At 43.8% G+C, this 15338-nt stretch overlaps 1 protein-coding gene across 3 annotated transcripts in view; it reads right to left on the bottom strand.

Moving 5' to 3' along the window:
- Positions 1-702: 702 nt before the first annotated feature.
- The window catches only part of Stau2 (staufen double-stranded RNA binding protein 2), a 248340-nt gene continuing 233704 nt past the window's right edge, over positions 703-15338 (bottom strand). For all 3 annotated transcript variants that reach the window (XM_076924313.1, XM_076924312.1, XM_076924311.1), the window contains 2 exons: positions 2924-3012; positions 703-1790 (listed from right to left, as the gene is read on the bottom strand). In XM_076924313.1, coding sequence (XP_076780428.1) covers positions 1697-1790; positions 2924-3012 — 183 coding nt within the window. In that variant the 3' untranslated portion in view covers positions 703-1696. The remainder of the gene's footprint in view (positions 1791-2923; positions 3013-15338) is intronic.

Raw genomic sequence — 15338 nt, 5'->3', positions numbered from 1 at the left:
TTTACTGTGCATGGCTTCAGCGGCGCTGCAGGAAGTGGGCTATCACCTCATCCAGGTGCTGAAGCCTCAGGTGGCCCACTCCTTGCCGAAGCAAGCTTGCATCCTGCCAAGGGAGTGAGTTCGGAGTCCCTGTGTCCTTGATTATGTAGCAGGACAGTGCCCAGACAAACACCCCTGAGAATCCCAACTCTACAAATGCGTTGTTCTTTTCACTGGGACGCGGCCTTATGTAACCAAGCTTATTTCCTCTAAGGGCACCCAACCCTCCCAATACCACCGGACTTCCCCACATGGGAGTCATTAACCCTGGAGTTATTTCCTTATGGCGCTGTTTGTTTATTCTCCAGTCGCGTGTGAGTCAGCCAGATCGAGATGTGTAGTGGTTTTGCTTGTGAAATCTTACATAATTCTATTCCTATTGTCAGGTTGGGCCGAGCAGTGAGACCGTATAGTGTTTTCTCATTGCACAATGTTTGCAAATCAATAAAGAGAAAGCCTGAACAATGAGGTGACAGTGGCTGGCCAGACCAGGCCCTCCTCAGGCCCCAGTCGCCCAGGAAGCAGCCTGCAGTTTCGCAGATATGGTCACTTTTAATTCTGCGGCTGGGCAGGACAGTGAGGCTGGGTGGTGACCTTCCCCACAGATTTCACAGCGCTGACCTTAAAAAGGAGGGAGGAAAGGAATGAAGGAACAACAGCGACTCATACAGAAACGGACCAAATCTTTACTGCATTTTCTCCACGCTGGATTCCAACATGCAGGTCCAGAGCGTGTTTGACTAGAAACTTCTCCAACAGGCTTTCCCTTCCCCACCATGTACAGTATTCATTTTGATCCTACTCACTGTCCTGAGTCCAGAGGCAGTTACTAAAGACACTCGATGCAAACAGTGAGTGGTTACAACACACAGATGAGGGGGGCACAATTTTCACGACAGAGTAGACTCCTGGAGCGATGGGCAGAGGCAAGACGCCCCATCAACGGCTGATGGCATCCTATAGCGCAAACCCACAACTGCTCGGTTTTGTTTCATTTTGTCTTTTTAAAAGTCCTGAAATATATGGAAACTACTTGTTCCTAGTATTGTTTATATTTAAATCAGTTATCAGACCTGATTTAAAACAGTTATTTGCATACATCTTTGTGCTATGCACCTTAAAGTAATTTGTGAGTGTATGTGCAAGATGAAGGTTATGCACATCTGCATAAAAAGAGAAACTGTGAGACTATATGAAGACAAGCATCACATTCCACAGCACACCGTCGGTTAATTTCTGAATTGTCAAGCATTATTTCAAAGAAGAGAGAGGAGAACAACACGCTCGCCAGAACAAAGCAATCGCAAGGACAGAACCAAACCCAACTTTTCTATGAGTCACTTAAAAACTGTAGCCTTGTTTCTAACACTTTTCATTATTGTTATTTTTAAGCTCCAGTAGTGGGATCAGATTTCTGCTGCCTCTGGGCAAATGAGTTATGATCTGATCTCAAGTTCCAAGGGAAATGCTCAAAGTTTTATTTTCCCCCAGTTGAATAAACAGTACCATGTACATTATCTCCTGTGTTAGAATAGCGTTGTCTTCACATAAGACTCAGATAATGGTATTAGTCATTCATTTCCTAGAACACAGACACCCTCGTTCGTGCTGACAGGTTTATACGGGACGCAGTGGCAGCCGTGGGTTCTGGGAGTTGCTAGATGGCGGACCTTGATTTCTTGCAGTCCTGAGTGATGGAGCCCGGGTTTGCCTGGTTATTGTCTGCTTTCTCCCGCAGATGCTTGGCTTGTCTGAAAGATTAATACATTAACAAGAGCTGAGGTCTGGGCTGCACATCTTCAGACATGTTTATTAGCAGATGGCACACAGGATTCAAAGGTCACCACAAAAGTGACATTTTAAAGTGAAACAACAATATTTATGCTCAGATAGTCTGCTGATGAGATCATGTGAAACAAATGGTTTTGATTAAATTAGCTTATAAATGGTTGCCAATCTATAGACAACCTGAACCGCCATGCCTGTTTACCAAATGTCTTCTCAGGCTTTTCTTATCTTTTAATATAAATGGCCAAATGTGTTTTGTTTCGTGGGGGGTTTTTTGTATGTTCATTTAACCTCAGAATCAACATATCTGCTTTTTCCTCCCCAGGTCCTATGTTTTAATTCTGATGGTATCTTCTATGTGTGCTCTGAGATTACACCAGCTATTATTGCTGCCTTGAAAACGTTTAGACTCTATACTGAAACTATAACTGACTTTCTACTTTGCTAGTATGAATTGGTCTCTAAAGAAACCGAAAACTCAGTCCCTTCTCTGGAACTTCTATGCAACTTAGGGTCAAATCTCCTAAAAAGCCAGAAGCTGGCGTTCAGGAGTAATGACTATATATGCATGTTTGCTGAGTCCTGAGCTGTCCTGCTTCTGTGGCAGAGTGTGCTAATGTCCCACACAACAAAATAAAAAAAAAAACCGAGTTGGGGGTGTGTGTGGGGGAAACAGGGGCAGGGGCTGCTTCTAATCCCCTCCGCTCTCTCTTAGCTGTACTATAAAATGTGAGTGCAATTTTGTTTTTGCTTTTGGCTCAAAAACTCAGTTGGTGAGAGAATTCTTGGCAGTACTCAGTAAGGACAGCCCCCTGTCAGCTCTGAGCTGTCTACAGTCCTCAAGACTGCAGTGATTTCCCTCCATGGCATTAAAATGCAGAGACAATAGCCAACTCACAGGTTAGAACATCCACATTTTAGAAAAGTTGATTATGACTGTATATATGCTTTTCATTCACCTGTATTTAACCGAGGAATGAAGAATTTTGTAAGAGCTGGATGTTAGTTTTTTTTTTTTTTAACCATACAGTTATCTATCACATCTCATGTTTTGTATAGATACAAACATAAAAACATGGAGCAAGGATTTACTCACTTTTCAAGAGAACCCTTTTCAACAGTCACGGCCCCATCAATTGATTCCAGTCCTTGCTCAGAAAACTGTTTCAAGGCACTTAAGGCCGCCTAAAAGGGAAAACAAATGGGGAGAACCATTCACTGATTTTTTACAAAATGAACTCGCGACTCTAAAAGAAAGCCAGGACACACAAACTATCATTTTCTGCACTCTTAATCACATTTCAAAATTTGCACTACTGTGAAGCAAGGCATACGTGTGCTGGATGTATGGTAGCGTGCGTGTCCACAAGCACACTCCAGCTCCTGTACCCAGAGCCACAAGTGTCAGGAGATATGGAATGGAACCCAACAGTGCGCCTTCCCTTTTCCTTATTTATAACTTTGCATGGTCAGGAAGTTCCATCTGCAAATACAGAAACTTAAAGTGCTCCTTCGTGGTGACTTTGCCTAGCTGCTCCTCACATGGCTGAAACTCTGAACATCCTCTTCCTTGAAAAATGCAGGGACACTGGCTTTCCTACCTTCAGTTTTGTTTTCAAAATGTGGCTCCAACCAAGTCACAGAATGGGGAGCAGGCATCGTGTACAGACTGCAGGGTATCCTGAATGGAGAGGCAAAGTCAAACTCCCAGCTCCTGTGGGCTCTGGGGAGGCAGTACTGGCCCAGCAGAGCTTCTGGAGGTACGGAGAGGCCTGCGCAGGCGTGGGATGCTGTAGGTGTTGACAGGCTGGTGGAGCCGGCTGGATAGCTGGGAGGCACCAAAAATGCAACGCTGATAAGATCTACATAACTTGTTGACACTTTTGTGCGTGTTCCAAATTGTTAATTCTTTGGGTAAGAATGTGGTTCCTCTTCCCCTCCCCCACTGCGCCTCCTAAACCCCATTAGAAGAGTTTTGTTGAGTCTGTGATAGGTGTCAGCAGTCAGGATGTCTGAACCTTGGCGATGCCTGCCTCTTCACACTTGGGGCATCTGGGTTTTCTCAGCTGCCTTTGAAAAAGGCACTCGCTCATGCGTTTCCCAAGTAGTTGACTAGGCACATGCGTTCTTTGAAATTTCTTTACGTAGAAATTATTTGGGATGGATTAATTTTAAATTAATGGACTTGGTTTTGGGGAGCGGAGCACAGTTTTAGGTTTAAAGGAACTGAGCAGGTAACCTACACAGTTCCCAGACTCCTCCGTGCATCCCTGTTACCTCTGACCTCTTCCATTGCTGTGGGATGTCTGCTGTAACCGACCAGCAAAATCAACGTATCAGCTCAAGTTCAAATTGGAAAATCCATACTAGGATTCCTCTTTTTTATTTTATTTTATTTTTTGAGACAGAGGATCATGTAGACTAGGCTGGTCTCGAACTCTGTATGTAGCCAAAGATGACTTTAAACTTTTGGTTTTCTTGCCTATACTTATCAATACTGGCATTACGGGTGAGCATGCACCACCGTGACTGGCTTTTTAAATTTTGACAAATGCATCATGACATGTAGTCACCAGTATGATATTATATTGGGAAGTTACACACTGTTCTGAAGACCTGCCTATTTATTCCTGTCCCCCTCTCAATCTCTGACAGCTCCCAGTTCTTTTCCTGCCTCAGTAACTTCACCTTTTGCAGAATGTCATAAGTTGAAATACTCTACTCTGCAGCCAGTTTCGGGCTTTTTGATGTCTTTTCAATGTTCACTTCTCGTTATAGCTGGATAACATTCCACTGCATGCATCTATCACAGTTCATTTTACCTTCCCTTTGGAGAGGCATCTTGATTGCTTGGGAAGATTGTGAATAAAGTTGCTATAAATGTCTGTGAAGATTTTAACATTAGAAATTTAATTTTAATTTAATATTAAAGAACTTAAATATTTGTCTCCCCTCTTTTTAGTCTGTATCTTTTGTTTGGTAAGTCACAATTTCAATATGCAACCAAAACAGGCATTTTCCATTACAACAAAACTGTCTCAGGAGCCTCAAGTTTATAAGCCTTTCCATATGGGCCAACCTCTTTTCTGGGCAAGTAGGCCCATTACCATTTTTTCCTATAAAATTTTTAATACATTTTTAATTAAAACATAGTTATATCCCTTTCCCTCTTTCTTCTCTCTCTCTCCAGTCCCTCCCAAGTCCCCTCCTTCCAACTCCTTTCCAACTCAAATTGATAGCCGTTTTCTTTGACTATTATGACGTGTGTGTGTGTGTGTGTGTGTGTAAATACATAAATTCAACCTGCTCTTTGTTGTTTGTATATATATGGTTTCAGCTGCTATTATCTCTGTACCATGCTTCTTTCTTTAAAAAAATATGCATCATTTTAATAGTTTCTACATTATAAATTATTAGACTATTTTAGGCCTGAGACGATGTTGGTTTTGTTATTGTTGTTGTTGTGGTTTTGTTTTTATTTGTTTGTCTGAGATAGGGTCTCAGATAGCTCAAGCTGGCCCTCTAACCTGTAATGTACCTACAGCCTACTCTAAACTTTTGATTCTCTCTGTTACCACTTCCAAATGCTGGGTTTATGGGTATGTATCCCCTTTCCCATCCAGGTAGACTACGTTAAGCTTTAGAGAATTTAGTATGTACTTCTGTGGTGGTTTGAATAGGTTTGGCCCCCATAGACTCACATGTTTGAATGCTTGGCCCATAGGGAGTGGCACTATTAGAAGATGTGGCCTTGTTGGAAGAAATCTGTCACTGTGGAGGCAGGCTTTGGGTTTTATATATGTATATGTGTGTATATTCACATATATATTTTTTCCAAGCTCTACTCATTGTGGATCCAGTCTCCTCTGGGCCGCCTTCTGATCAAGATGTAGAACACTGGGCTCCGCAAGCATCATGGCTGCCTTCACGATGCCATAATGGACTGCCTCTCTGAAACTGTAAGCTAGCTACAACTAAATGTTTTCCTTTGTAAGAGTTGCCGTGATCACAGGTCATGGTGTCTTCCCAGTAATAAAAACCCAAACTAAGACACCTTCTCACTTGCCCCAGTTCAGCAGCTGTAAAAAGGAGGCTTTCTTCAGATGCACTGCATCCCCCTGCAGAGTGCTATGAGTCAGATGAGCTTTTGATGTTTCGGCTTCAAGGCCCCACCTTGTGTAGAGTTGGTTTGTCTTCCTCACTTACTTTCCTTATTGCTTGTGGAGTGACATGTGGCTGCTTTCAAAACTCACACACTAGAGACTCAGATTTAGACAGTTCTTTACTTGCCCCTGGGGTGGGGAGAGCTACACAGGAATCTGACTGTCACTTCACTTGGACCAGGGGACCTTGGGGACCCCATGGAGTCCGAATGTGCTGGGTGACTATGCAAAGCACAGTCTTGTGGGTGTGTGTCCTCCCCTCAGCTGGTTCTATTATTCTGAACTTCTTTCTATCTCCTGCATGCATAAGGGGCATAGAGAACCAGGCCCACACTACCACACCCCAAAGACAAAGTCATGCCGACTTTAAAACAACTTTGTAGGTTGATCTGATGAACGCGGAGGTCTTTGTAGATGTAAGACTTTTGAACAAGTGATATTTTGAAAAAGGTATCTACCTTGCTCAGATATGTTAGTCAGGTACATTACTGTCAAGCATACTAATTCTTATCACTTCCTACAAACAGATGATAGACAATCCATTGCATGCCAGGGAATTTTAAGATGCAACATGATTTCACTGCATGAAACTCCTAAGAGCCTGGCCTGTTGGCCCTGCTCTGCTCCTAAGACCAGCACAACATAGAAATACAAACTTTTATACTTTTGTTTTGGTCAGTGTTGGGAATAAACCCTAGGCCTCACTATGCCAGCCATGTGTTCTACCCAACTCTTATGAAGAAACCTCACGTACAGGCTAGCTATAGCCTGTTTTCATTATTTGCTCTGGTAACACTTGACTCGGTGTAGTCTGGACACAGGAACTACACGACCTGCTTCTCTAAGGTCAGGACCAAGACATCTACCTCTCTCACCAGCAGAGAGATACAGGGGAGATGAAGGCCAGAAAACTTGGAGAGCAGGTTTAGTGTTTTAGCACTTGCAAAATCTTCCCGATGATGTTATCCTTATGTCATTTAGGTCTTACTGCACCCTGTCATCACTTCAAGAATGTCCTGCAGGCTGGAATGGCGGTATGCTCTCTTGTGTGCTCTCTCAATCCACGCCACGGATGGTCTTTAAGAGCTCTTGCGTGACTGCCTTTCTCCACAGGTATGCTCCACGGCTTCCTAGTAACATTTCTTATCTCATCAATGAGCTCATTCAGCCCACAGCCTACTGATAACCCAGAACACAATAGCTTAGAAGTATGAGAGGATTTCTTTCTGATTTACAAAGGGCAAAGTTGGCAATTTATCTTGGCCTGGGTAAACAGTAAGAGCTACCATTTGGTGAACATCATTGGGGCTGCAGTCCTGGGATGGGACCTTTTACCTGCATGACCTCAGGTCTTATCATAGCCACAAAGCTGCTCTTACCCATAAGCAAACAGAAACCCAAAGAATTCAGTAACTGCTTCAGGTCATTCAGCTGGAAAGTGCAATGATCTGAACCCAAACTAAGCTCTTAGTCACATTACAGAACTTTAAAGTGTTAGTATTCAGCTCACAGGCAGTGTTGCTCCTCTCAACGGCATTATCCAGCATCCTTTGGACCTCTCTTCTGTGTTCACTCTCCCCATTGCTTCTCACAGTCTTTGCCTAAGCCAAGTGCATACTTATTTCCAATGTACTATCCTATGGGCATCCCACAGTCCTCTTGCAGTCCCTAGATTCCTTTCCAAAGCTGTACATGACATTTCTGCATCATTCACAGTTTGAGCTGACCCCAAATGCCCACAGTCCTTATTTTGGCATTTACAGTTACCTAGGGACAACAAATGAGATAACTTAATTCTCCATTTCTTACCATTATGAAGCTAAGAAATCTTCCTAAATTTTCAGAAAAACAAACAAGCAAATCTTTTCATTCCTTACCTATGCTTGCCTGCAAGAGAAACAAAGCAGCTTCTGGGCTTTGCTGGACTTGTGGGATGTAGAATGCTGTATTACTAAGAGGCCAGGGCTACAAAGGAGAATAAACAAAGGCTGATATTGGTGCTGTACAGACAGCCAGGCTCTGATCCTGCTTAGGGCAGCAGAGTCAGGTGCCTCTTCTTACAGACACTCATGGAATACTCTCAAAGTGACTTCTTCCTGCATTTGTGTGACATTTTCTGTGGGAGCAGAGCAGGGCTTTCCGTTTCCCGCCATCATCTTGACTTTTGTTTAGTTTATATACTTGTTTACTTTTGAGATAGAGTCTCACTGTTTTTCCCATGCTAGACTGAAACTTGTGATCTAGCCCTAGACGGGTCTCAAACTCCCAACCATCCTGTCTCGGCAACTCCAGTGCTCAGTTCCACTCCACCTACCCCCACGCCCACCCAATTCACCATCTACTCTTTTCCAAGAAAGGGTATTTACAGTTTATAGAAATCCATGGAAGGAGACAGGAGAGCTTCTGTTTCTACTGCAAAATGCCTCTAGAGTCATATTGTGAACAGTGCTTGCACAGCGACATTGCTCTCAGCAAACCTCAGTTTCATGATGAGCTCAACAAAGCAACATCAGCTTTCGCCATTGGATCAATTACTTCAGAGAATAATGGGTAATGATGTGGCTTTATGAACAAATTATAAAACTGAGCAGTCCACAAGCATGTTTAAACACTTCCAGAATCTGTCCAGAGGATGATAAAATCAACAAAATCCTCATGGTTTAACAATTTCAACTGAATGTATTGTTAACTTATTGGAGGTAGCTGTTTTTAAAACCTTCAAATATATTATAAACATGATACAGAATACTGGAGGACACTTTGAATGAGGGAAAAGAAAACCATCCTTATTTGGGCTTCATCATCAAGCCTGATGAAGAGGCAAGTTCTAAATTGTCTCCTTACTGAGAGTCAATAGATAACAAGATGTTCTGTCCCCTCCGTGTGCAGCCCACCCTCTCAGCATGAATGATTTGCTATGTGATACATGTAAACTAATCTTGGGGAGTCGTGGGAAGAATTGACTCTGGGTCCTTAGTGAGGCACATCCTGAATGAGCTAACCCAAGTTGGGTAACTTCCCACTCACTGTGGATTCCAGAATTTCAAAGATACACTAACATAAGAACCAGAGCCCTCCATAAGTCTTTGGCTATAAACAAATAGACAACTCAATGATTTCATTTCCAAAGTCAGAAAATGTTTTTCTAGCAAATCAAAACAAACACACTCAGCATCTAATGGATGTGACCACAACCTACCAGCTACACTTTCAAACCTCAGCTTTTTGTGAGTGAACCTGTTATGTGAATTTAAAAAAGCAGGAAAAGAAAAAAAAAATAAAAGACTCTTCTCATCTCTGTGCATGCATGTGTGTGTGTTGTGTATATGTGTGTTGTGTGCACAAACCCACATGTATTTCTGTTAGAGGAAAGCATCTGCATAGATACACAGAAATATTTTCGTTCCCAAAAGGTTTCACAACTGTTTTGTGAGTAAAGCCCCACAGCCCTAGAATAGATGTCGCTACCATTTCATGTGTGCCTTTGTTTTGGGTGTCGTTATAGCAATGCCAGAAACATGATGCCAATGAGATTATTTTCCATGCCTACTTGCTGGACTCATGTGGTGTGTGTGTGTGTGTGTGTGTGTGTGTGTGTGTGTGTGTGTGCGTGCATGCACAAGCTCGGGCACAAACCAGAAGGAAGATACATCTTTCTGGTCTCTTTTGCTATCTTTAACTCTCCTCTTGTCAATTAACAAATGTTGACACCAGCACTCCCTGCTTCTGTCTCCAGGGATCAGCATGCGATAAGGTAGCATGGTTAGGTCACTTGCTGAGAGACAACAATGGTCTTTATGAGAGAAATGTGGATTTTACCTCATCCCTCCACACAGCAGTTGCTCGGGGAGCTTTGAGCAAAACGCCCAATGGAAGCTTTTATTTCCTTTGCTTCTGTCCTATTTTCCCATCAACTCCCACCCCAGTTCCCAGAAACAGGCTACTCCTATCAAAGTAAGCAGTAACCACATACCCAAATGTGGCCTTCATAGTCAAGTAAGCCTTCTGGGTTTGTTTTGCTTTGTCTTTTCTCCCAAAGTGCCTGCTCCTGGTGAGCTCTCATGAGTGGGGGGCAGAGCTAACTGCAGGATTCTGTTCAGAAAACCCACAGTTAATTAAGTCAGGCTCCTGTCAGAAGGAAATGATAGCTTTTTAAAAAGCAAACATCCTCAAAGGAAGACTCTCCTGACTTCTCATCTAAATAACTGGAACAAATGAACAAACCAACCAACCAACCAACAAACTAGAACAAGCCAGAGTGTCCTTCACTAAACATAAAGATTGCCCAAACAGACTTGTGCTTCTGACTGTATCACACTTTGGCCTCCTCCATTTCAGATGTGACTCTTTTTTTTTCTTTTTCTTTCTTTCTTTTTTTTTTTTTTTTCTTTTTTCTTTTTTCGTTTTTTTTGATTTTTCGAGACAGGGTTTCTCTGTGTAGCCCTGGCTATCCTGGAACTCACTCTGTAGACCAGGCTGGCCTCGAACTCAGAAATCCGCCTGCCTCTGCCTCCCAAGTGCTGGGATTAAAGGCGTGCGCCACCACCGCCCGGCTCAGATGTGACTCTTACATTAAAAAGGACTACACTGAGCTTCAGTTAACGTGCCTGCTGCCCTGCCTGCCAACCAGTCCATTCCAGCATGTGCCTTTCATTCATGCTCCCACAAACCTATCAGCTCCAGGTCACTTCCATAAAATTGGCACTTTAGAAGACGGCTTGCCCTTGAAGAGAAGGAATGTCTGCATGCTAAGGTGAGAATTATTTGTTATGGAAAAAATAATTAAAAGGTAGATGATGAGAACCATGAAGATTTTCAATAGTCTCCCAAAACAGGTGTTTAGATTCTTGAATTTGTGAATTACTTTAAAGATAAGCATTTGCAGTAGAGACTTGGCCATCACCTATGTTCTTGTGGTTAGGATGTCAGAATGGGGAATCCGAGTAGCCTTGGCATGGACGATGCAGAGCAGAGCTTGGCATAGAGCTGACTGAGAAATACTGTTCATGTGATGGCATCTGCACGGCCATGTTTTCCTTTGTTTCCCCAACATTATTCCCGTTTTGTCTTCGTTCAATTATTTTGATTATTTAATACAAAGTCCCTTTTGTTTGTTTTGTTTTGTTTTGTTTTTTCCATAGGCTGTTATTCTGAAATATGTTTCTACTATGTAGACCAGGCTAGCCTGTAACTCTCAGAGATCCACCCGTCTCTGCCTCCCTGGGTGATGGTATCAAAGGTTTGTGCTACCACAGGTGGCTTTGCAAAAGGGCATCTCAGGAATCTGTGCACCACCTCACCCACTCCCTAGTGGGAGGTAGTTAGGACATTGCAGGTCATGCCTGCCACAGGGACTGTGGGAACTCTTCCTCTTCTTCCTTTTCATTTCTTGGCTACAAGGTGAACAGTTTGGGCCTGTTTTCCTGTTCTGATATGCTGCTTTGCCACAGGCCCCAAATATCAGGGCTAATGAATTATGGACTCAAAGATCCAAAACTATGAACCCAGAATACCTTCTCACTTTCTAGGTTGATTTTCTGTAAGTTGATTGTTGTTGTGATGAAAAAAAGGAAATAATATAGTGTATGACAGGTCTAGACTAAAATTACAGCTCTATTGTAGATCACCTGGGTGTCCTTAGACAAATTACCTGCTCATTATCTGTTAAAGACCTCAACTCCTACTTAAGTAGTGCCTGGATTCTAGTGATATTTAAATGAATAAGCTTTATCTTCAGTCATAGAAATATATATGTATATATAATCTGTGGTGGTTTGAATGAGAATGGCCCCCATAGACTCATATATTTGAATTGTTTGGTTCCTCGATAGTGGAATTATTTGGGAAGAATTAGGAAATATGGCCTTGTTGGTATGTCACTACTTTTTGTAGTTCCAAAAGCCCAGCCCAGGCCCAGACTCTGTGTTTCTATCTGTCTCTCTGTATCCCTGTCTCCTCTTCCTCCTCCTCTTCTTCTTCCTCTTCTTCCTCTTCCTCCTCCTCCCCCTCCTCTCCCTCCTCCTCCTCTCCCTCCTCCTCTTCCTCCTCCTCCTCCCCTCCTCCTCCTCCCCCTCCTCCTCCTTCTCCCCCTCCCCTCCCCCTGCCCCTCCCCCTCCCCTCCCCTTCCTCCCCTTCCTCCTCCTCCTCCTCCTCCTCCTCCTCCTCCTCCTCCTCCTCCTCCTCCTCCTCCTCCTCCTCCTCCTGGCTCTCTCTTCCCTCCCTCCTTCCCTCCCTCTCTGCTTGCTGCCTGTAGATTAGGATGTAAAGCTCTCAGCTATTGCCCAAGTATCACACCTGTCTGCTTCTCACCATGATGATCACGAACTAACCCTCTGAAACTGCAACCAAGTCCCCATTTAAATGCTTTCTTTTCTAAGAGTTGCCTTGGTAATGGTGTCTCTTCACAGCAATAGAACACTGACTAAGACAGTCTCTCTCTCTCTCTCTCTCTCTCTCTCTCTCTTTCTCTCTCTCTCTCTCTCTTTCTCTTTCTCTCTCTTCATTCCTTTCATGACTCCCTATTGTTCTTTGTTCAGAAATCCTAGAACAAGATCCTTTGATTTCACACCTAACAATACTAAAAATAAACATTTATGTCATATAATCCAATGTTAACGTTTCTTTGGCAGTCTTCATAGAGTATTCAACTGGTCAGTCTCCTAAGTCCTGGGAGTTCAATGGTAACAGAACCATGCTGCCCATGACCTGGATCTAACTTTGCCTGGTGAAAAGGGCCTTGCAGGTGGGATTAGTTAAGAACCTTGAAACCATATGCTTAGCTTGAATTATGCAGGTGGGCCCAATCTAGTCACATGAGCTCTTCAAATTAGAGAACCATTCCCAGCTGTGGTAAGATAAGGGTGGATGTTAGAGGAGGTGACATCACCGACCATGAACAACAACAACAAAAAAAGCAAGGACATAGATTGTCTGGAGCCTACAGAAGGTAGTGTATATAGGATACTTTAAAGGAGACTGCAAGTCACGTTGATTCTCTCCTGCACCAAAGTTGGAGCTGATTCTGAGAAGGAGGCCATGAAAGCCTAAGACGCTGTACAGAAGAGAGTGGGGCCTGAAGAGAACAGGGTGACAGCTCTCTCTGACACTGTCACCTCAATTCTTCAATGGCCTCTTTTTTTAGACTATAACCCAACCTTTTCCTATGGACCTATGGGTCTCTCTCCTTATTCCTCCCCATATTCAACCCAACTCTGTGCCTTCCAGGACAGAAGTGCCTTCCCCCAGAGGGTGCTTCTAGTCATTCTGGCAACCAGCTGCTTGCCAGCTCCTAGGTCTTAGTATGGGGAGGCTTCCTCTGATGCCCACAAAGGTATGCACCTTTGTTTATGTCACTCAAAGCACTTGTCACAATCCATCATTATTCCCTTGAGGAAAGGCCCTGGTTTGCACGACTCACCGCTAGGTGTAACCATTCATTGAACAAATATCTATTGAGAACCCAGTGTTGTGCTCAGTACTAGAAAAACCCACACCAACATACATGCCTCTTAAGTCAGGAGAAAGGCATGCGAACAGTGACCCTGTGATCTGACCAGTGTAGTAATAAAGGCTAGGACAAGGGTGACACCTAGAAAGAGCAAAAGCCAAACAGGGGCTGCAGGGAGATGAGATGAGATAGATAGATAGATAGATAGATAGATAGCTAGATGGATGGATGGATGGATGGATGGATGGATGGATGGATAGATAGATAGATAGACAGACAGATAACTCTTCCGGCCCAAAGCCCTTGATAAGCAGGGACTGGGAGCCAGGTGTGTGAAGGGGGCAGTGTTGAAGCTGCCATACAGAAAGAGAAGGAGCCTTATGGTGGGAAAGATTAGGCCAAGCTCAGGGTCAGATGTCACAAAGAATAGTAATTCCAAAAAGGAAGGAGCCTTGTGACCAGGAGGGCAGGAGGACCCTGAGAGACTGATGAAGCCATTCTAGTGTAGGGATTCGATGATGGGAGGTTTAGAGTCTTTGGAGGGTTCTGCCATGTATAAGCAACGTTGATAAATGTTAAACTGATTCTCCAAGTTAAAGAAACTGCTGGGTCAGCAAGATGGCTCAGCAGGTAAAGGCACTTGCTGCCAAGACGACTCGAGTTCAATCCCCATAACTTATATGGTAGAAGGCAAGAACTAACTCCTGCAAATCGTCCTTTGACCTCCACACATACACCCTCATGACAATATTACATACAAATAAGTGGAGAGAGAGAGAGAGAGAGAAAATCACAGAATCTATTGAGACTCCCACCAAAGCCAATGGTAAGCTTTCAGGAGACTTCAGTGAACAAATGTGGACTCATGGAATCTAGTCCAGCACCCACCTAACTACATATAAATGTCATGCAGTTGAGCCAGCTCCCAGAATCCTGAAGCGAAGTGGGACTCACAGCTGAACAAACTTGGGCTGAACAGCCTTCTTATTAGCCAACGATCTTGGGCAGGTAAAAACCTGAACTACTCAAAGATCTAGATTGAGATGCTGCTGAAGCACTTGTGCTAATGACTTATTGCTCCCAAATTCGTGGACTCTTCACCTATAGCCTAACATCGTGACTTCTACCCTAGTAAAGATGTCTCAGAGACTGTAGATGAGAGAGCCAGAAGGTCACATGACTTGCTCCAGGTAGATCTGGGACTTAGACCTAAACAGTCTGGCTCCGGCACTGACTGCTCACGCCTGTAAGAGGCTCTCATCTGAGCGCTCAGTGAAGCGTGACCAGACGGGAAACACAGGGCCCTGTGTGAACAAAGGGCTCTCTCTGTGATCCACTCCCCCTTCTGTGTTTATAGTCTCCTGAGCAATGGTCACTTGGGGTGTGACTTGAGAAGGCTACCAGACTGGTCTAGGCAGGTGGACTTGGGGCAGGCAGAGCTGACTCAACAGTGAAGCCTTTTGCATGGGCGGAGGTATGCAGCTTGGATCTTTTGGAGCCTCTGTAGACTGAGCACCCAAGCAAGTGGGGACCAGCTAGTCACAAGGTTAACCAGGACCTATGAATGAATATGTCAATTGGTGACTTCTTTTTTTTCTTAAGGATGAAAAACTAGATTTTGCTTGGCTCCTGGAACTTCCTGTATTCTTGCTTTCCCCCTTTTTCATTCCTGTCAGTCTCTGCAGAGTTGGTTTTTCCTTGTTCTGGGCTCTCTTATCACCTCCATCAAGATGATATACTATCTCAAGATGATTTCACTCAGACTGGTGACAAATTTGGAGAGCTCACATTCCTATTGCTAGCCTGGCTTCTGGCCTCAGCCTTCACATGCCTGGTGGATTTCCATAATACACGGTGTGTCAATCCTGCCCGAAACCAAAGTGTTCATTCCCCACCCCACC

This window comes from Arvicanthis niloticus, chromosome 25, assembly GCF_011762505.2.
Source record: "Arvicanthis niloticus isolate mArvNil1 chromosome 25, mArvNil1.pat.X, whole genome shotgun sequence".
NCBI classification, from domain to species: Eukaryota; Metazoa; Chordata; class Mammalia; order Rodentia; family Muridae; genus Arvicanthis; species Arvicanthis niloticus.
Note: the sequence above shows the minus strand (reverse complement) of the source record. Positions and strands in the feature narration are given on the sequence as shown.